The sequence below is a fragment of the Pteronotus mesoamericanus genome, unplaced genomic scaffold (genome assembly GCF_021234165.1).
Source record: "Pteronotus mesoamericanus isolate MK-2021 breed Mesoamerican mustached bat unplaced genomic scaffold, CSHL_Meso_final scaffold_533, whole genome shotgun sequence".
NCBI classification, from domain to species: Eukaryota; Metazoa; Chordata; class Mammalia; order Chiroptera; family Mormoopidae; genus Pteronotus; species Pteronotus mesoamericanus.
Window position 1 is genome coordinate 8392067 of NW_026555320.1, and position 21368 is coordinate 8413434.

The 21368-nt window shown below is 56.1% G+C and overlaps 1 protein-coding gene across 1 annotated transcript; it reads left to right on the forward strand.

Annotated features, from left to right (window-relative positions):
- Window positions 1-7413: 7413 nt before the first annotated feature.
- Window positions 7414-14032, forward strand: LOC129087677 (uncharacterized). The gene is given in 5 exon segments (XM_054594618.1): window positions 7414-7502; window positions 7637-7695; window positions 11571-11659; window positions 12157-13163; window positions 13756-14032. Coding segments are annotated over 5 exon segments (1521 nt in total).
- The last annotated feature ends 7336 nt before the right edge of the window (window positions 14033-21368 follow it).

Genomic DNA, 21368 nt, shown 5'->3' on the forward strand with positions numbered 1-21368 from the left:
GACGGCACTCGAACCGGCTGAGCTGCCTGGCCAGGGCTGGGAGCGCAGTTACAGAAAAAACTTTCCGCCCATAACACACACACACACGCACGCACGCACGCACGCGCGCACACACACAGGAAATTATTGGAATCCTCCCCTGAGCTCCTGCTACAGTAGCATTAAAGAAAATCATTATGTCGTTTTTAGGTTTGATGTTATCTCGCTGTGTGATTTCACAACCCCTTCATTTCTTAAAAGGGTCTTAATTTAGTTGCTTTAGAGATTCCATTTCAAATTTGCAAGGCATCTCCTGTGATAACTTGAAATACCCTTAACCAAAACTAGGAGCTATTAATAAAGATGATTCACCATTAAGAGAAATAACCTGAGTTTATTGTCCCATATTCAGAGATGTTCGTTTAGTTAATGGCTATCATAGAGTTGTCTCTGGTGTATTCCATACTGTAGATATTTTCCCCATTTTGAAGATGAAGAAAGTAATGATGTAAGAAATCCGGCCGAATGTTTTAACCGAGAAGGGATCAGCCTGGATGGACACTCAGGCCCGACGTCCCCGGGTCTAATCTAGGCAGGCGCCCGCCCTCCCTGCCACCCCAGCCACTCGGCACTGCAAACAGAACGCAGGCGAGCGGACCATCCGTGCCTTTTCCCGGGGGCTCGCTCAGCTGATGAGGCATGAGAATTTCCCACCAGCTGGAAGGAAGTGGAGACAAGGAACTTCCAGGTCAGCAAAGCGGGCGGGCTAGGATGGGCCGTCTCCTTGGGGGCCCCAGGGTCTGCCGGCACCTCGCTGGCTCTGTCCAGGGGGCGCATGTGGGGCGGTCTGAGGTCCCACCTGTGGGAGGAGCCGAACCTAAAACCGGGCCTCGGTCTGCCGACGTGCGGCTCCACACAGCAACGGCACTGGGGGTCTCTTGTCTTGCTGTTGACACACTTTATGATGACATTTCCCATTCAAAACAGATGCAGGTAAAATTTCAAGATTTTTCCATGTATGTTTTTTAACTTGAAGTTTGGGTCGCTGAGGTCTCCCAACTTTCCTCCAAAGAAATGTGGTACTTACAACATTCCTCGCCTTTAATGTCGCCCAGGGAGGTATAAAGCCCCGCAGAAAACTGTTTCCTGTCAAAATTACAATGAACCTGCATATTTTAGCAATTTCAGCCCCATTATGTAGTCTGCTCAGGCTGGTCATTGACCATGCGCTCACCCCTATCAATTCCATTAGCATTTAACTTGTCACTTTAAATTAGAAAGGTCACAGAAGTTCGAGAAGGCTGCGAAAGATTGAATCCCCCACTGAAAAAGAACCAGAACGTCGCCGGAACATGGAGAGGTGTTCTCTTCCCCTCGCCGTCCAGTTCTGATGCTCAAAGGTCGGGGACAGTCGTCCAGAAATTTGGTTTTCCTGACCCTTCAAAGATGTGAGCGCCGAGGTCTGAGAAGCAGCCGCCTGCGTTGCCCGCGCCAGGCCTGTCCAAGGAGACAGCGAGGTGGCACCTGCCTGCGCAGGGGCGGGCGAGGAGCGGCCTGTGGCAAGGCAGCCGAGGGCGCTCCGTTCTGTCACCTCCCCGTGGCAGGACGCGGGAGGGAGCAGCCGACCCTCGGCTCGCATCCTGACACCATCGTGCGGACATTCATCCACAAGTGTCTGAGACAGCAGAGCGTCCCAAGTCCCAAGCCAAGGCCCCCGCCCTTGGCCAAAGCAGACCCGCCGGCCCCTGCGCCGGGGAAGCGGAGCCCACAGGCCCCGGGCGTGGGTGCTCTCCCCCGCACACTGTGTCCGTCTCTCTGGCCCCCCAGATCTCATCGTTGGGTGACATTTTGACCCGTCTCAGTGGACAAGTCAATCCCATGCTCCATTCGATTGTGTGAAAGCTGTTTCATTGACATTTCCTCCCACTGAACCAAATGGTCGTTTTGTCAAATCCACACAAAACCCGTGGATGTGGGGACCTGCAACCGCGCGGTGCCTGGGCAGCTGCTCGGTAAGCGTGTGCCGATGTGGACAGGGGCTCGGCAGCCAGGCAGGGTCCACCGTTGGGCTGTGGGGACGCGTGAATGGAGCGCCCGCTGAGAAGCCACGGACTGCGCACTCGCCATTGAGTGGCGGACAGAGACCTGAGCGCTGGAAGGAATACGTTAACAGGAAAAATAGTTGCTGTGCTCAGGACCAGGATGTGTCGTCATGGAGACCCATGAGCTGCAGCTGGCGACAGAGTATCCGCCGCGTGGTGTGCAAAGGAGAATTACCTGCAGCTCCAGCTCAGCCTTCTCTCAGCCCGTGAACTGTCCCCTCGTCGGCGAGCTGCCTGCCTCCCCCCGTGGTCTCAACAACCCAAAAGTAGCAAAGCAAACACGCTCAGAAGTTGTCTGTTCCCGCGCAGGTTCCCAAGCAAGTCATGTAAAATACCCACTGAGACCCGGAGGCAATAAAGCTCATTGTCATCGCAGTTCCCAGTGAGCAATTTATAGCGGTGGCAGCAACACACGGACGCACGGCTCACGGGCAGGACCTGTCGAGAAGCGGTGCTGATGTTGGCCAGCCGCGCAGCTCGCCGACAAAGAGAGACCGCTCCAAAATGAGAGACGCGCCCGGTGAGACGACGCGGGAGGGGCATCGCGGCACCGCCGGCCGTCTGGAGCTGGAGCGCCCGCGCCGCGTTCAGGGCCTCGCTCCATCCGCAGCCCTGGTCGTCTCAGAGACTGGACAAAGCCACAGGGACACGGGGCGGTTACCGCAAGACAAACAAGGCACCAGCAAATGGGAATCTCTCTTTAGTAAGCAAGGCGAGAGTCTTTTCACACTAACGCTGTTACAGTGAACTGAGAAAATATAATACTGATGTGAACAAGGCTTCATTCTTAAGGCCCCAGAGAGAGCAAGATGGAAAAAATATACTTTCTTTTTCAACAGGCTTGAAAAATTTAAAAAGATCCAGAAGCAAAAGAAAAACTGGGGGTCACCACAGAAGTGTCTTCATGTCATATGATCGGACATGGACGTTCAAACAAGTTTAATTAGAGCGACATACGCACAGTGTCACCGAGTCACTCTGGTCTCTTTTATCGCTTCCCCAGCGGTGATAAATCAGCATGCCGCAGGTCCCCGCACAGCTAATCTACATTAAATAAATGTTCCAGTTCACCCAGAACACTTTATATAAGCCCATAGGTAAGATGTTTATTACAAAGGGTGATTCATTCACTGAGCGAATGCTGGCCGAGGTCCTCTGTGCACCGACCGTCTCTAGGACGCACAGCGGGAGCGTCAGGTTGGACGGTCCCGGTTAATCTGTCATTGACCTGGGTCAACGCGTGCTCACCTTGTGGACAGTGGCACTCGTTTGAGGAGCAAACTCGCGGGGAGAATGCAGGCCAAAGAGAACCACGCAGTCACGCGGAGCAGGGAACCGACAAACGCTCAGCAGCTGTCTCTCCCAAGGGCCCCCCGTACGGCGCTGCCCATTCCCGCAGTGTAAACACTCCCCTGCAGCCCATTTCCAGCAACGAGGTGGCCTCACTGAACAGGGAGCGGGGCAGAGACTCGGCTCAGGCACCTGCCGGCCCTAGGCCGCCCCTGGGCGGTCGCTGAGCCCTCTCCTGCATGTGTGTTTGCTGAATCAGAGCCTAGACACTTCCGCGGCCAAGAGAGGCCTCGGCACCTCGTGATGGGGCTTGAGAGGATATGGGACCTTGCTCTTTCCCAGTGATATTCTTTATTAATCACAGTACAGTTTTGATCATTTTTTTACTGCCCGGAGGCTAAATAAACCTGCTATTCTGAAAACATCTGTTTAAGAAAAGTGCCCTTCATTCGGCCAGGAAAAGCGTGGGCCAGCCCGGGCCTCCTGGCTCTCAGCAGCTTCGACACTTCACACGGGCCCAGGCTCTGTCTTTCTTGTCTCTTACAATAAGAGACAGCCGGGCTTCATGGTCGCCGGGGCCAGGGAAGGGAAGGAAGGGAAGCCTGCGAAGCAGCCTTCGGGATTATCACGCTCCCAAGTATCCACGCAGGCAGAGTGGGATCGATTGGGAGAAACAAACTAGTTCCTCCCGATCATGAATGTGTGAATAGGATGAGTCCAAATCTGTAACAGGTTAAACTGCAAAACTAGCGAGATGACTCATCAATATAAATGCCAGAACGTCGCTTCATCCGCCACGATTAAAAACAGGCCCAGCAGCCCCCGTGCCGTCTACCAGGAACACAAAGGAGCGCTCCCTGCACGCCGCCAGGACCCAGGCGGGGGAGGCGGAGGCCTTCGGCGCCGGAGGCACCCGCGCACCCTCCCCGGCCTTCGTGCTCTCGCGTTGAAATGACCTTCCAAGTGACCGTCTAGATGCCCCTTCTTTATGGCTCTGTATGGCTCTGTGGAGAGTCCAGCTCTCACCCAATTAGACAAAAATAGTCCCGCCCGCTCTAGCAGGACCCGTGTGAGTGCAAACAAAACCCACATTCATCACTGTAAGGGCCCCCCCTGGGGGCTGCTAGGTCGGCCTGCCTCCCGTTTGCTCCTGGAAAAGGCAGCTTTGCGACAACGGAGAGGCAGGAGCATCCGGCACCACGGGCGGCTAGCGGGCAGGCCGCTCCATCTTTGGCCTCCTGGGGTGTTGTTATGTTTCCAAGGAAAATCACCGAGTCAGAAAGTAATGCTCCGGAGCATCTGCGGCCGGGAAGTCCCAGGAAAGGGCAACGGCGCGAGATGGCACGGCCCCGCCCGCCCACAGCCGGCGTGTCAGCCCGGTCCACCCCCCGACCGCGGGGGGGCCCATTCGTTCGCTGGCTCTTGTAGGACGCGCGTTCACACCGGCCAGCCGGTACTGGCTCTGACGCAGCTCACCCTCTTTTTCAGGGGAGGCCAAAAACAAACACACACACACACACACACAAACACCTTGCGCCCCGGAGATTCGCGGAGACTGTTGTCTCAGGGGTCCTCGCCCTGGCCTGGGCATGCCCCGCGGCCCAGGGCGACGTTCCCAGGCGATGGTCTGCGTGCCGTCCCAGCGGCCTCTCTGGTTGGTGTTTGGTCATCGGGAGCTCACAGTGAACTCACACACACGCGCGTGCAGGCTACGGGTGCTGGCTACGATGTCGGTCTGGCTCCGAGATCTTGGACCAAGATATCCCCAACATTGCTGAGCTCCATGCTTTGTTTTGTTTGATTTAATGTGCAAAGCGAGATAACGCATATTATCGAAGCCGTTGGATTTTTAGTAAGTTCAAGGAGATAACGAAATTGAAATGCTTAGCAAAGTTGCTGGGAAACTCAGCTCATCGAAGGCCTCGTTGCTATGGTTACCATTTGCCGGGAGCTCTGGTGCCCCGGTTACATGGAAAATAGCAATTAGATGGAATGATGAGCTTTCTTCATGATGGCCTCGCACACACAACAGCAGGCACACACGCGTGTTCTGGAATCGTTGCTTCATTATTTCTTTTTTCCACACAGTCCTCAGAAGTGTGTTTTCCACATAGAAGCTCAATAAATATTTGTCGAAAGAACAAATTCAAGTTTTACAAACCCTTATTAGTTCCTTTTTTTTAAAAAAAAAAGGAAAAAGTAGTACAATTTCCCCGTGAACTTCCTCATTAGAAGAACTTTGCCCCCGCCCCGCCCTGGGGCAGCGGAAGAGACAGACGGTGTGGTAGGTGAGGAGGGACGGGGAACCCGCGCAGCCCCAGGCTGGCTCGCACGGTGCCAAGGCGGACACTTCACCTAGAATCTTCGACACGTCTCTCCAGCGTGAACACAATGCCGATAACCACATACACATTTTCAGTCACAGGGATTAAGTGACTGATAAACATCAGGTCCCCCTGGAAGCTACAAACCACCACGTCACACAATCCACAACTTCAGTTCTGAAAGAAGCTGGTTCCATGGTGACTTCCAGATGTGCAGTAACAGCACGCAGAGATCCTCGCGCTCAGCTGCGATGCTGTCGGCGATTTTTCTGGGCTTAATGCCAATTAGTATCAAGAGATAACGTAACATTATCGATAGGCGCCGTCTTGAAATCTCCCCACACAATCGATGCATCCTCAGGAAGGCCAATGTCGTATATAAACACCAATAAACAGGAGAACAAAGACGCCCGGGCACTTTGTTGGCCTCTACCAGCCATTTAATTTGGGAACCAAGCTTCCCTGCAAGTAAATTCCATCCCAGAAAACCATCTTAACGTCGCCCTACAGCAGAGGGTTAGCCTTTAAGAGCCTTGGTCATATTTTTAAACATCACGCTCGTCAACGTTCAGGCTTAGAGCCAACGCCGTGGGATGGCCAATCCCTGGGACCTAGCACAGCGAGTGAGTCATAAATATCCGCGGCAAGAGACCCAAGGTGCCTCCGGGGGGAACATAACATTACTCCGTATCACGGTCAGGCCGATCCTGCATCTCAGCATCAAGGCCAGGTCAAAGGGCACGCCACAGAGCCCGGGCTGCCTGGACGGGAGGGCTGCGGGGCCGCGGGGCCCCAGGAGGGGGGCAACGCAGACCCTCCCTCGGTCAGCGGGGCCGCGGCCCGGGACTCTGCTGCTCGTTGGGCTGCGGACCAGGATCTAAGTGCGTTCCGTGTAAACGGTGATCGGTTTAAAAGATGGCAGTTGAACGCACACACGGGATTGGTGCTTAAGAGCACGGGAGAACTGTCCCAGGACGTCCACGTCACAACCGAAAACGTGCAGGGCACACCCTGTCCGCTTCGCTCATTTGACCATCTACTCGCGACGCATCGCTGACTACATGGGACGGGCCTGGGACGTCAGTGGCTCTGCCCGTCCGCCCTGGCGGCCGTGGGCCTGGAGGTGAACCAGCAGCAGGCACAGCCTCCGTGAGCTCACAGACACCAGCGCCCGCTCCGGAGGCCGCGGAACCAGGCTGCCTCTCTAACGAGGCTGGGACGCTGGCGGGGCGGCTGGTCACCGGCGTTGACTACAGGCCGCCCTGGAGGCTGTCGCTCTCTGTTCCTGAGCAAAAAGCCCTTCTCTCAGAGCCGAGCGATCTGGGAGGGAAGGAAGCAGGGTCCCGGTGTGTGGACACGCGCCACCCGGCGTGAGCCCCGCGCCCTCGCGGGGCGCACGCTCAGGGCCTCCAAAGGGGCCACTCCTCATTTCTAAGCCCCGTTAACACAGGTTCGTAAGTCACAGCAACAGCACTGTATGGGGAGGGGCCGTCGTGGGAACTTCAGGCGAGCTCAGTGCCTCTTGGGGGCGTCCTTTCCCAGGAATACTTGTTATTTGCCTAATTCAGCCACAAACGTATGTCCAAGCAACAACCTGCCCGGATGTTACTCAACAAAAGTGTCCTAGAGTAAGAGATCGTGTAGATAACTGTGCGCACCCAGACACTGGAGCATTGCTCAGCACTGAAAAGAGACGCGCTGTGAAGCCACAACCACCCATGGGGAGCCACGTGCATACGACCAAGCCCAAGGGCCAGCCTGGGGGCTACGCGTGGCACGATTTCAACCGCACAGCGTCCTGGGGAAGGTGAGCTGCGGACACAGCGAGAAGCTGGGGGCCGCGGGCCACAGGCGGCGCGTGGGGCGGTTCAGGGCACCTGGGGCCGCTCGCCTCCCTCGGGGCCGTGGGCGGGCTCACTGTGCGCGCGTCTGAAACCGCAGGAAGCGCGGCACGGAGCGTGACCGCCACGGGACCCCGGGCACTCTGGCTGGTGCCACACGTCGGTGCAGGCCACCCGTGGCGGCAGATGCACCCTCTGCAGGGACGCGGGCCGGGGGGAGGCTGTGCGCAGGTGGGGGCGGGACATGTGGGGAATCTCTGTGTCTTCCTCCCACTTTTGTTGTGAAACTAAAACTGCTCTAAAAAGTAAGTTCCTTTTACAAACATAGGTGAAGTCCAGCCATTGACGGAGGGCTCCCAGGGCGGCCACAGGGCCGGCCGGGGGCAGGTTTTCTGACATGAGGCCCTGGGCTCGGGCGACCCCGCTTCTCTCTGCTGGAAGCCGAGCGGTCCCGGCATTTGCCCCCCGTAGATGAAGGACAGCCTTCGAGGAAACCTGTTTTGTGTCCAGCAGCCATACTGGAGCGAAAATGGCAAAGGAAAAATGTTAACTACATTACTGAATTAAATATATATATTGCCTCCAGTGAAGTTGAACTGTTGATGTAGACACGATGTGAGAAATGAGTCACACAGATCAAAGTTAGGCAGACATCACCGCCCCGAAGTCCCTATTTATCCCTCATCGAAGACTCTGACGCACGCTTATTGCAATTGCAGCCCACTATTTTCCATAAAAAGGCAGAGAACATTTGGGATGAACCGTGGCTGCTTTTATACATTTTTCCCCCCAAAGATCCAAATTTCCAGCCTCCTTGTCCGATCTTACAGAGTCTCCAGATAGGATACCTCACGGGCACAAATATCTTCCTGCAAAGCTGAGGCTATCGACTTGATTTGCACAGAGCTCACAGATGCTTAGTCATACCTGTCATCCCTGCGAAATTCCTTAATGACAGAGCGCTTCTCTGAGGCAACCGGGCGCGCGCCGGGCGGTCCGCGCGGGCCCAGAAACGCAGCCGCGCACAGACGTGGGCTGCGCGTGCGCCGGCACCCGGCCTGCTTCAGGCCAACGCACTGAGAGCGAAGGGAGTTCCAAACGCACCGACACGTGAATACGGGACAATTGAAATACCCATCACACGGGCACTGGGAAAAAATGATGGTGATAAAGTGTTAGGAACACTCTTGGGCCGTTCCTTCCAAAATACTTTAGAAAAACCCTAGGAATTTTAAATAAAGTAAAAGATTATTTAAATTGAGAAGGAAAAATTTAAAAATTAGTTGGTATATTTAAAAATCCTTTTCTCCCAATGCTGTATTTTTTTCTTCTTCCTTTTTTTTTTTGGCAAGGAAGTTGGGAGGCTCTCTCTGAGCCACTTTAATTTGTATTTGACAGTAAAATTAGGGTTTAAAATGCTTGCTTATTGAAAAGCTATTTTCAGGCCCAAACTACTGTTAATATATGAACTTACCCGAAACAATGGCTGAGTGAGCATGGCCGTTGTTTGTATCCGCTTTGGGATAATGAGTTGGCCCAATCGCCCTGCTCTCCCTCGCCCCCAGCCCCGCCCCCGGCCACGCTAGCCTGGATTCCTGCAGACGTAATTACGAGCTCTAATTAATTAGAACACATTGTTGCTGTCAAAATTGGAAAACGCTTTGGGTTATTCTCCAAGTCTGGAAAACGATCTAAACGGTGTGCCCTAACTCTACCTCCATTGTATTTAGAAAAGAGAGAACAAAATACTGAAAAAAGCCTTTTGGTCTCACGATTTCTGTCTGGCTGCTCTGGCTCGTTCTCCGTCCTTCTTAGTGTCAGGGAACAGTGTCCTTCCCGTGGTTGCCAGGAGGTAACCTTTCTTCCTGCTGCCTCTTCACAAGTGTCGTCAAAAGGCCCGGCTGCCTCCGATTCGGAGCCCGACCCTAAACCCTCAGAACTCCCTAATGAAGGGGCCAAACTTTAACACTAGGTCAAGCCTGGGCCGAAAACAAGAAACCAGAACAAGATGAAGGGAAGAATTAGAGCCCCCCTTAGTAACAAGATAGGATAATGACTGAGCCTTGACTCAGATAAACAGCCCGTAAAAGCAGGGTCAGAGCTGAGGATAAGGGAGGAACTAATACCAAGAAAGACATATCAGGGTGCAGCCCCCATGCAGCTGGGCCAGAGTCGACAAGAATAAGGAGGAGGCATAGGGCAAGAACAATACGGATATGGGCAGACTAAGGGGAACAAGTTGACCCACACTAGAACAAACAATACCCCAAGATGATGGAAGAATTGTGACACCCCCAGTAACAATGTAGAAAAACCAAACAGCCAATAGCTAACCGCCACCTCTTGCCCTTGTATCCTGCTTGCTTGCTCTGCTTATAAAAATCCATGTAATCTAACAGCAGCGCGCCTTTTTCCTTTCGAGGGAAAGGTGGCCCCTGCGCAGGTAAAACTTGGCCAAATAATAAAGAGTGTGTGATCAAACTCTAATTTCTGAGCTCATACTTGTGGGGATCGTAACATTTGGAGGCCCCAGCGAGATTCCCCCTTTTGTGGAGTAAAAGGACGGGAATCAAAGGGACCAGCTCGAGTTGGGTGAGTTAAACCGAGAGTTCTCTTAAGGGGAAGGAAAGGCTAGCCTTTGCAGCCCTGAGGTGGTAGGTGAGACGTCACCGGCAGTCCACCCAGGGGGCTCCCAAGGAGGGGACGCCCTCGGGAGTCGCGACAGGGTCGCCTGAGGTCGGTTTTGGTGCGCAGCGCGGGGAGAAACGGGTACGGGAGCGCATGCGAAAGTGCCGTGTGAGTGAGCGAGTGCCTGTCTGTGTGACTCCACGGGACAGCGAGCCTACGGAGTCTGAGTGGGCCCCAACCTGCGGTTCCTCGGTCTGTCATATGGCATAACGGCTGGGAGGTAACCCGGATTCTACTCGGGCAGCCTTAGCTAAGACAGACCCAAGTCCCTCGCGAGAGGAGAGGCCAGGCGGGCGAAAGTGAAAGTGCTTTAATCGTTCTTGTCTGTCTGAGTCGTCTCCTAAATGTGTGTGTGTGTGTGTGAGGCCGGCCGAAGAGTGAATGGCGTAAGTGAGAGAGTGGTGTGGAGCCTGGCTGCGTGTTTAATCTTGACCCTCCTCGGTCTCATAAGTCACGATCTTTGGACCCACATACGTAAAGACATGGGACAAGGGGGATCCACGGGAGCGGTCGAGGGTTCACCTTTGGATTGCATCTTGAAAAACAATCTCTGATTTCAGAAAGCGGGCGAAGCGCTATGGAGGGAGTCCTCCCGACCCGGAGACCCTCCGAACGTTCTGCCAGCTTGAGTGGCCCACCTTTAATGTTGGGTGGCCGACTGAGGGAACTTTCCACTTGCCAATTTGTTTCTCGGTCCAACGAGTCACCTACGTGGTGCCTCATCCGGACCAGCAAATCTACATCAATGTCTGGACGGATATTGCCACGGATAGACCGGGCTACGTCCGGAAGTGCAGCCAAGGGCAGGCAGGGACAAACAGGAGGGGTAGAGCGGTGTGCTTAGCCGCTGGATCGGGCGAGAGGAGAGGCCCCCAAGGAAATAGCAGAGGGGGGAGTGCTGAGCCCCAGCCGTCATCGGGACCTGAAGGGAACCGGCCGTATCCAGTCCTGCCAGGCCGGCCGGAGGACCCCTTAGATCCTGTTAACGCCCCACCACCGTATCCCGCCCTGGCGGCACCCGATTCCTCCGAGCAATCTGGGGAGGAACCTCTTACAGTAGTGAGGGACAAAAAGGCTGGCGCGCTCCGGACTCTAGAGAGCCTGCCCTGCTACCGCTCCGAGAGGCGCCCACGGCCCCGAACGCCCCTAGGGCGCCTCCCAGGCTAATCTCCGGACCCACCAGCCCACGTGGGATGATTGCCAGCAGATATTGCAGACCTTGTTTACGTCTGAGGAAAGGGAAAGGATCCTGAGGGAAGCAGGGAAGGCGGTTATGGGGGAGGAAGAAGGGAGTTGGAGGAAATACTCCCCTCCATCCCCCCCAACCCATTGGGATCCAAACACAGGAGGGGGAAGGGAGGCACTTCTACAGTACCGCCGAGCTCTGCTGAGGGGATTGCGGGCAGTGGCCCGCAAGCCCACAAATTTCGGAAAGGTGAGTGAGGTAGTGCAGGGACGAGACGAGACCCCTGGCGCATTCCTGGAAAGATTGATGGAGACATACAGGGTATATACCCCACTAGACCCAGAGGCAAGGGAGAATAGGAGACTCGTAAACATAGCCTTTGTCACGCAATCAGCCACGGACATAAGGAGGAAATTGCAGAAGATAAGGGTGCCAAATCAGGCCAAGCCGAAGAAGGGGAATCAGAGAAGGAAGGTTCTAGTGAAAAAGAGGAAGGTGAAAAGTGAAGAAGAAAGATAGGGGGAAAGGAACCAGAGAGAGAGAAAATTCGGGAAAAAGGAAAGGAAGGAAAAAAGGAAGGAGGTGGAGAAGGGGAATGAGAAAGGAAAGGAGGAGGGAAAGAGGAAGGAGCGGGAGACAGAGAAAGGAGGGGAGCCAGGCGAGAGAAGGATCAGTGCGCCATCTGCAGGGAGAGGGGGCACTGGAAGAGGGAATGCCCCAAGAGGAAAGAGACTGAGTTTGCCTAGACTGAGGAAGGGCGGAAGGCGTTTCAGGCCCTGAAGGAAGCCCTTGCCTCGGCCCCGGCATTGGCCTTGCCCGACCCAGCCAAGCCGTTCCTCCTCTATGTGGCTGAAAAACAAGGAATGGCCTTGGGAGTGTTGAGCCAGACCCTGGGCCCTTGGAAGAGGCCGGTGGCCTACCTGTCAACGAAACTAGACCCAGTGACATCAGGATGGCCAGCCTGCCTGAGGGCCATAGCGGCTACCTCAGTCCTGGTGAAGGAGGCGAGTAAGCTAACCTTGGGGCAAGACATCCAAGTAGTTGGGGAACACTATGTCGAGCAAGTACTCCGTGCACCGCCTGGTCGTTGGTTGACCAACGCACGACTGACTCAATATCAGGCTCAGCTCCTGAACCCCCTGGCTGTCAGATTCCTTAAGACGACTGCCCTGAACCCGGCCACCTTGCTACCAGTCCCCGAATCGGGAGTGACTCATTGCTGCCCCCATGTCCTGGAAGTGGTAGCCGGAACGCGGCCTGACCTGCGGGACCTGGCATACGAGAACGCGGACCTAACCTGGTACACAGACGGCAGCAGCTTCGTAAACAACGGACTCAGGTATGCTGGGGCAGCCGTGACAACAGCGGACGAGGTGGTATGAAAACAAGCTCTGCCCAAGGGGACATTGGCCCAGAGAGCAGAGTTGGTCGTGCTCACCCAAGCCCTCCGGATGGCCGAGGGAAGGACGGTCAACATTTACACGGACAGCAGGTATGCTTTTGCAACAGCCCATGTGCATGGGGCCATCTACCGGGAGCGCGGGTTGCTGACGGCTGGAGGTAAGGAAATCAATCGCCAGGAAATCCTAGAACTGCTAGATGCGCTGTGGATGCCCAAGAAGGTAGCCATCATTCACTGCCGAGGGCACCAGAGAGGAAGTGACCCCGTGGCAAGGGGTAACGCCCTGGCTGGCCTGGCGGCCAAAGAGGCGGCGAAGGAAAGGAAGCTGGAGAAGCAGGGGGAAGGATATAGGTAAAAGGTGAGAGGCAGGTAGGGAGAAGGAAGTGGAGGAGCAGGTGATAGTGATTGGAAGGAGGGAAAAGCCATTCAGGGAAAGAGAAAGGGAGATCATAGAGTCCGTAGTGTCCAGATGCCAGACATGCGCCAGGGTAAACGCACAGAATCAAAAATGCCCTCGATTTATCAGGCATAAGGGAAATACCCCTGGAGAGATCTGGGAAGTTGACTTCACTGAGATGTCAAAAGGGAAAGCAGGATACAAATACCTCTTAGTTCTAGTAGACACCTTCTCGGGCTGGGTGGAGGCCTTCCCCACAAAGGGTGAAACGGCAGCCACGGTAGGGAAAATCTTAGTCCGAGAAATAATTCCCAGATATGGCATTCCCGTGGCGATTGGATCAGATAACGGGCCTGTCTTTGTATCCCAAATATCCCAAAACCTAGCTGGGAGACTGGGCATAACCTGGAAATTGCACTGTGTGTACAGACCCCATAGCTCAGGGCAGGTAGAGAGAATGAATCGGACCTTGAAGGAAACATTGATTAAATTAGAGGAGGAGCTCGGGGAGAACTGGGTAGAATTGCTCCCCTTCGCCTTATTTAGGGCTCGATGTACCCCGTACACAGGAGGCTGGACGCCTTACGAAATCATGTACGGGCAGCCTGTGCCCCTAGTGCCCAAGCTGACTAGAGAGGAGATAGAGGCCTCTAATCATAACTTTCTAAAGTCCTTACAGGCACTGCAGGCCCTCAGAGAAGAAGTCCGGAGCCTACGAAGGGAGGAGAAGGAGGCAAATGAAAGAGGTGGCACTGGCGAAGTAAGGACACTGAACCCCCGGCCAGTGGATATAGATCCTGAACCACCGGCGAGGAAGCCTTGAACCCAGGTGGATCGGGCCATTCCAGGTACTGTTAAGCACCCCGACCGCCGTTCGGGTGGCCGAGAAACCCTACTGGATACACCTCTCTCACGTCAAGCCAGCTCAGGACCCCAGTGGAGAAAAACCATGGAGAGTTCGACAGGACCCAGAAAAGCCCCTCCGACTCTCTTTTACCCGCTCTTAATATTGATTGGACTAAGTTGGGAAACAAGTGGGTATGAGCTCCGGGAATGGGTATTGATAAGGACAAAGGATGGAACTGTACTCGCAAAGAACCAAACATGGGGTGAGAGGATAGTTTCACTTAGAGCTTATTTATCAGAATTCTTTGAGGAGAAGAGGAGAAGGAGGGCTTGGGGGGCTGTTGTGGGGAACGGACGAAGAACGAGATGAGGATTAAGGGGAGAAAGGGTTAGAAGGCAGGAGAAGACACTGAGTCAAGGATTTGACAAAGGATGAACAAGAAAAAGGGGGGAATGAAGGGGCCAAACTTTAACACTAGGTCAAGCCTGGGCCGAAAACAAGAAACTAGAACAAGATGAAGGGAAGAATTAGAGCCCCCCTTAGTAACAAGATAGGATAATGACTGAGCCTTGACTCAGATAAACAGCCCGTAAAAGCAGGGTCAGAGCTGAGGATAAGGGAGGAACTAATACCAAGAAAGACATATCAGGGTGCAGCCCCCATGCAGCTGGGCCAGAGTCGACAAGAATAAGGAGGAGGCATAGGGCAAGAACAATACGGATATGGGCAGACTAAGGGGAACAAGTTGACCCACACTAGAACAAACAATACCCCAAGATGATGGAAGAATTGTGACACCCCCAGTAACAATGTAGAAAAACCAAACAGCCAATAGCTAACCGCCACCTCTTGCCCTTGTATCCTGCTTGCTTGCTCTGCTTATAAAAATCCATGTAATCTAACAGCAGCGCGCCTTTTTCCCTTTCGAGGGAAAGGTGGCCCCTGCGCAGGTAAAACTTGGCCAAATAATAAAGAGTGTGTGATCAAACTCTAATTTCTGAGCTCATACTTGTGGGGATCGTAACACCTAACGGTCCGCTTGTTTTCTCGCAAAGACAGAGTCCTGCCATTCGGCCCCCTTCAAAGGTTTAGTTTTGTTTTTGCTTGTGGATTTTGTTTCCTGTTTTAGGTGCTTATTTCCTCTGGAAACCGATCCACGCAGTTGCACATTTTTATGAAAATACGCAGCTCGGGGAAGAAGTAAAAAGAGGGGGACCTGGAGAGCGGAATTTTGTGATCGATGCAAGTCGAGTTCTGGGATGAGTCAGCACATCTGAAAGAAACGAAACGTCTCGGACGACGCACCAGGGAGCACCAGGCAGCGAAGGGAGGGCAGGCGCTCTCGCCCTTCGCGACGACGCGCGGATGGGGCTGGAGAGCGCTGTGCTCAGGGAGCCAAGCCCGGCGGTGAAAGCCAAGCAGCGTCTGATCCCGCCTGTGAGTGGAACCGAAACAACACGTGAACAAACTAGAACCGGAGACAGGGAAATAGGAACAGACCGAGAGCTGCCGAGGGGAGGGGAGGGGGAGGGGAGGGAAAGGAGGGGAAGGGCCGCGTCGAGGACCCTGTACGAGCGGCCCGTGGACCAGGGGGCGGGGACTCCCTGTGGGAGCGGCGGGGGTGGGGCTGGGCAGGGGGAGCAAAGGGGGAAACGGGGGCAACTGCAATAGAACAACAATGAAACGTTTAATAAAAAACTGCAGATGACACACAATATTGAAGAACGGACTTTGAACGGTCAGTACGAGAGGTCACCCCGGAGCACGTTATCACCCCCTGCAACAGCCGCTGCGGAGGCCTCTGTAAAGGAGGACAGGCTGAGCGCAACACATCCCGCGGTCCCCTCTGCGCACGTTTGGGACCCACGCGAGGGATCGCTGGCTTTCAAAGCAGCGGGTGCGGGGCCGGCTCACTCGCTACACGGCCGCCAATCACCAGCAGCACGGCCCGCCCCAGGAGCTCCAGCGGGACCGGAGCCGTGTGTGGCCTTGACCGTCTGCGGCCGGGTCCCCGGTTCCTCACAAGGGCGCGTGCGGAGTGACCGAACGGATGGGCGAGTGAGCGAATTGGAAACTCATGCGCGGAAGTGGCTGAGATGGGATGGGAAAGACAAAGTCACCTCTGTTACTTTGTTAGTAAATCAGCTCGTTTACCGGCTGCAAACAGTGACCTTTCTGCGCAGATGAAACGCAAACCCGCCACCAGGGCCCGGTCCCCGGTTCAGCAGCGGCGCCGGCTCCCGCTGAGCTCCGGTGGCTGGGACTGCCGCCTTCGGCTCTGCCGGACCATCTCCGAACGCCTGCAACGCACCACGGAGACCTGCCGCTCCCACCTGGGGTCTTGGGACCGCAGCTGCCTCAGAAATACCTGGAAACGCTTGTTAAATTTCGGGGTGGCTGAGCCCCAGCTTGGATCTACCAAATCCGCGTCATTAGCGGCAAGGCCCCTGCTGGGCCCTTTTCCACACGCCGCCTGCTGATGCCTCCACGCTTTGAAGTGGGAGCCCGGCCTGCATCAGACAGAGTTTTCCCTGGGAACCGCCAGGACACTCAATAAAAACCAACAACAACAACAGAAAGCGCACGCCAGCTGTCCAGGCCTCCCTCTCCACTCGCTGACAGAATCCGCGGCGGCCTGGCTGGGATCTCTCTTGTGCGATTCTTTTCATTAAGACAATTTGAGGGCAATGCTCTATTTTTCGTGTGTTTGTTTAGTTTGGTTTGGTTGTTTCGCCTGAAGAGGAAACAGGCACAGCACGTCCTTCCGTCCCCAGGTGCCTACATGGTAAAAAAAAAAAATTCAAGGAGAAAGTGCTATTTTCCTAATCCCAGAGCGAGCAGATCAGGCAAGACCCAGCCTCCAGCCTTCTCCTCGTTAGCTCGTGGTTCGTGTTACAATAGCGTGTCCTGCATAAGGCACCTTTTATTATTGCTGAGAACACGTATTGAAAACCATGCCCACCATATACATGTCATTGCCTGGGGCCACGGGCGTGAGTTCCACGTGCAAGAAGTGACTGGTGAACGAACGAGCATGTGGGCGAATGAGTGAGCAGGGAGGAGGCGCATCCGGAGCCTGCCGGAGGTCAGGGCGGCCGCGGGGCCTGTCCGTGGGCGGGACGCCAGCTGACGGGCACCCCGGGCGCCGCGCTAACCCTGAGGCCGCGGTCCCGCGTTCCTCCCTCTGCCTCTCTCCAGCACACACAGGTGCAGTGCAGGAGTGTGTGTACATTTGCACACATGTGCCTTTGTGCATGTGCCATGTAGGCACTGCTCTGTGAGTACGTGCTCTACACAGGGTGCGGGGCGAAAGGCGGCCGCACGGCTGGGCGAGCCCTGGGAAGACGGGCGTGGGCGCAGGCGCGGGGGCCCCGCTGCGGCATCTGCACATGTCGGAGCCACACAGAGCGCCGTTTCCCCTGCGAGCACGGGACACTCTCGTCTTAGAAGCATAAACCTTCGTTCATCAGATTTATTTGCAAACTTGCCACGTGTAAAGGGTCCCTTTACATGGGATGCAAGGTCAGCAGGGCCTGCCCTTGGGGAGCAGGCGGAGCGCAGGGGACGCAGCGCCAGACGTGTGGGCGCATGCAGAGAGCGTGCCCGCCCGCTGCCCGAGGCAGGTCAAGACCTCAGGTTCTGGGCGTGTTTGACGGTCGTCTTACCGGACGGGGTGAAACCTGGGCAGCCTTCAGGAAGCGGCAACGTCTAGGCTGGGCCTGGAGGGTTTCGGAGGCGGCAGGAGGAACGTTCTAGGGGGACAGAACAACAAGGACAAGTCAGAGAGACAGCAAGAGAGGGGCCCGTCCAGGACACGTTGGCACAGTCGCAGCGCAGGGGATGAGGAGCGAGGCTGGGACTGGGAACCAGAGTCGGGCCGCGGTGGGCGCGGACGAGGTCAAGACACAGGAGCTTCGTTCTACTGTGAGCTCACAAAAGTTCCCCGATAACTACGGAAGGGTAAGGCGCCCAGAAACCGTGTTGTGAGAATGGAGTCCCCGCCCCGACGGGGCTGAGTCGCCCTGAAACGCGGGCGCGCCTCCCCGCCCAACCTCGCTGCAGAATTTCAAATGAGGGGCTTCAAACATGTTCCATGTTTATCTTCACTGAGCCGTTTCCAAAGCCGAGGCGCAGGGGGCTGGCGTGCGCACCCAGCCGCTGCCGGCCTTGAGCTGATGGACGCGCTGCTGCCTTTGAACTTCGCTTCCGGTCCACACTCCCCAACGTCCCCGCTGGACCTGTGCCTCTTCCTCCCTCCACCTGCCGGGCACCCCCCCATCCCGAGCATGCAGACCCCCGACACAGCAGGCGGCCCTGCTGAGCGTGGTCGGATGGCAGGCATGTCCTCGGCGGCTGACCGCTGCGGGTTGGCATGGCCTGGTCAGACGGCAGTGCCGGCTGCACAGGTGACGTTTAACGTCCCCAGGAGATGCCTTTTAAGTGAGAAGAAACAGGTGAAACTAACTGTGGTCATGTATTTTGTTTCACATTAGGTATAAAACGTTATTTCCACGCAGACTCGGCACGCAGAGTTCTTAGCGAGAGGTAAGGCGGTGTCCCTCCTGGACCCGGTCTCCCCACGCCGCTGTGCGTTTCGGGCACGGCACGCCCGGTGGCTGGGGCCGTCCCGCCGGGCCGTGGGCAGTAGGTGGGTTTGCTGAGTGTCAAACGGAGCCCTTCGAGGGGATTAGAAATGCGGCAGCGTTGCGTGGTCTAGCACAGCAGGGCTCGCCCCCTGACGTCTTTGAGCGCTTTCACGTGGCTCTGCAGTGCAGAACGGAATCTTTAATTGTATTTCGTTTCCATGCAGGTAAACAACCGCACAGGGCGGTAGCCGTCATGTGGACGGGACAGCTCCAGACGCTGAGAAGCCACGAGAGTGTCTGAGGAGGGGACGGCCTCAGGAGAGCGGACGGTAGGACCGGCCACGGAACCGGGCACGGCAGCTGTGCCCGGGGGCTCCCCCTTCCGCCGCAGGCTGATTAAAGCCGCGATGTCCCTGACGCCTGCCTGGTCCCTCAGGCCGGCTCCAACAGCGACGCTATTTACCTCCGTTACGCAGCCAGAGCTCACGCCGCATCAAGGGACAACTCAGAAAATCGCCGTCACCCCGTGTAAGTTTCCCGTCTTCACTTCTCTGCAGTTGCCTCACGTCCTCCGGCGCCTGGTGACCTTTGAACAGTGTCCCCGTGCGTAACTCCATCAGGGGTAAAGCTGATGAAAATCGATGGTGCTTTAAAAACACACAGTTACAGTGGCTTCATTAGAGAGTGTTTCGAGCAACGTGTTCTTTGCATCAATACGCCATCCAAGTACTGGAGTCAATGGTCAAACATCCCACCGCAACGAACTGTAAAATTGCGGCCGGTGGTCAGGGGGCGGCAGCAGACAGGTGTGGCGATTTTCCTCATCATCTTCCGTTGCCAGTCTCGTCGCAGAGCCCCCTGCTTTCCGACGAACGGCGTGAGGACCCTCACGATGGCGCGGCGCCTGCGCGGATCTGCCTCCGCAGGCCGGGCTGCGGGCTGCCGGCTGCGATAGGTCACGCCGGGTCAAAGGCACATCTGAAAAGTGTGCCTTACCACAGGCGCCTGTATTTCGGACGTGCTCTAACGGGAGGGAAACGTAACTTTTTTATTATTTTGAAAGAGACTCTAGAATCTGTCCTTGCATAGACACGTTAGAACAGTAAGTTTTTCAGGTAACTAAAATGTGAGTTATAACACTGTCGATTATATATTACCTAGGCCTTCTTCGGATGCTCCATATACCCAGGCGTTTAAATGAATAAAGAGCTCACTTTTGCTCGGCGGCCGAGGCTGGAGAGGCGAGGCCAGCTCCTTGGGCTTCGCCCCCATCTTGCTGGGGAAGAGCCCCCCAGAGGCAGGGGAGGGGGGCCCGTTCGACTCTCTCTCGGGGAACGAGACTCTGTCCTCACCTGGAAAACAGAGACAATGATCCAGCTGGCGGCGCTGATACGAGGTGCAAATGATAGGACGGTTGTCCAGCGAGTGAGGTCCCGTGACTCAGTGTACACAGCGTCTCTGCACCGTGAATTGATGTATGGGTTACATTTGGGCTGCTTTTTATAGATAAACCCTGGAATTTTGGAGGCGGATCGCAGCAGAGGTTTCTTTCGGGCCGAGAGGACTCCCGACTGTCGGAAGGCTGCCCCGCTGACGGGGAGTCCGGGCGCGGCCCCCACCTGCGGACGCCGTCTTCCCCCGCGAGCAGCTCCGAGGCTGTCCTGGCGTGGTGCCCACCCCGGCCAGCGGGAAGGAAAAGCGTACGTACGCGCGCGAAGGTCCTAGGTGGCCGGCGTCCTCTCAGCCCAGGTTGCACGCGGGTGGCCCTGACCGCCCCCGACTGCTCGGCCGCGTTCCCGGACGAGGCCACGCTCTGCCGCCCGCGGCGCCTGGCTCCCCGTGTGCAAACGGGCCCGGCTGCCACGAGAGCGAGTTAGAGGGGCCGCACCGCCCTGTGGGCAGAAACACGGGAGGAGGCCTCGCCCTGCGGCGGCCGCTTCTCCTGCAGGGACCCCGGGCCGAGCACAGCCCCTGAGGACACACGGGCTCTGTCCCCGCCCGGCCCCTGCCGGGCCCCTTTGCCAGCAGGCGCGTCTCTCTCAGGACCCGGGTGCCTGGGCTTCCCTCGTTTCTGTCGCGGTCTCAGTCCCGTCGTGGAAGGCAGAGGAGCAAATTCACGCTGAATGAGGCATTTTTTTAAAGTGCATCTTATGGATGATGCCGTGGCCGTTGCCCCGTCCCCCGCTTTGCCCCCTGCGCCCCCCTCAGCCCCGCCCAGCGCGGTTCCCACGCGGGGCCGCGCGTGCAAGTCCTGGGTGCCTCCGCTCCCTGTACCACCCCAAGCCCCCTGCCTGCGGCACCTGCCACTTACGCATCTTCTTCCACGACGAAGGCGTTTCTAAACAACGCTGGCCCGATGCGAGACTGCGCAGGCCAGGAAGACTGACGGATGAGGGTGTGGCATGCGTTCCTCTCCTTGTTCCGGTTCTCAGTGTGTCACAGTAACTGTAACCAGGGAGGTCTTATCGCTGTCTCCTCCGGGAAGAACAAATGGTTGTTTTGCTGGCTGAAGACCGAAACGAAGGTGCTTGTTTTTGGCTCGGCTCACTCGTTTTTCTTCGCTTCTCTTCTCTCCAGAGTCAAAATGGCTTCTTTCAAGAAGCCACTGTTCGGATGCAGCAACCCCAGGCCTTGCCCCAAGGACGCCTCTCCTGGCGGCCGAGTCGGTGACCTGGGCACCAACACGCAGCCGTCCCCACGCAGCCGCGGGCACTGCAAAGCGCAGA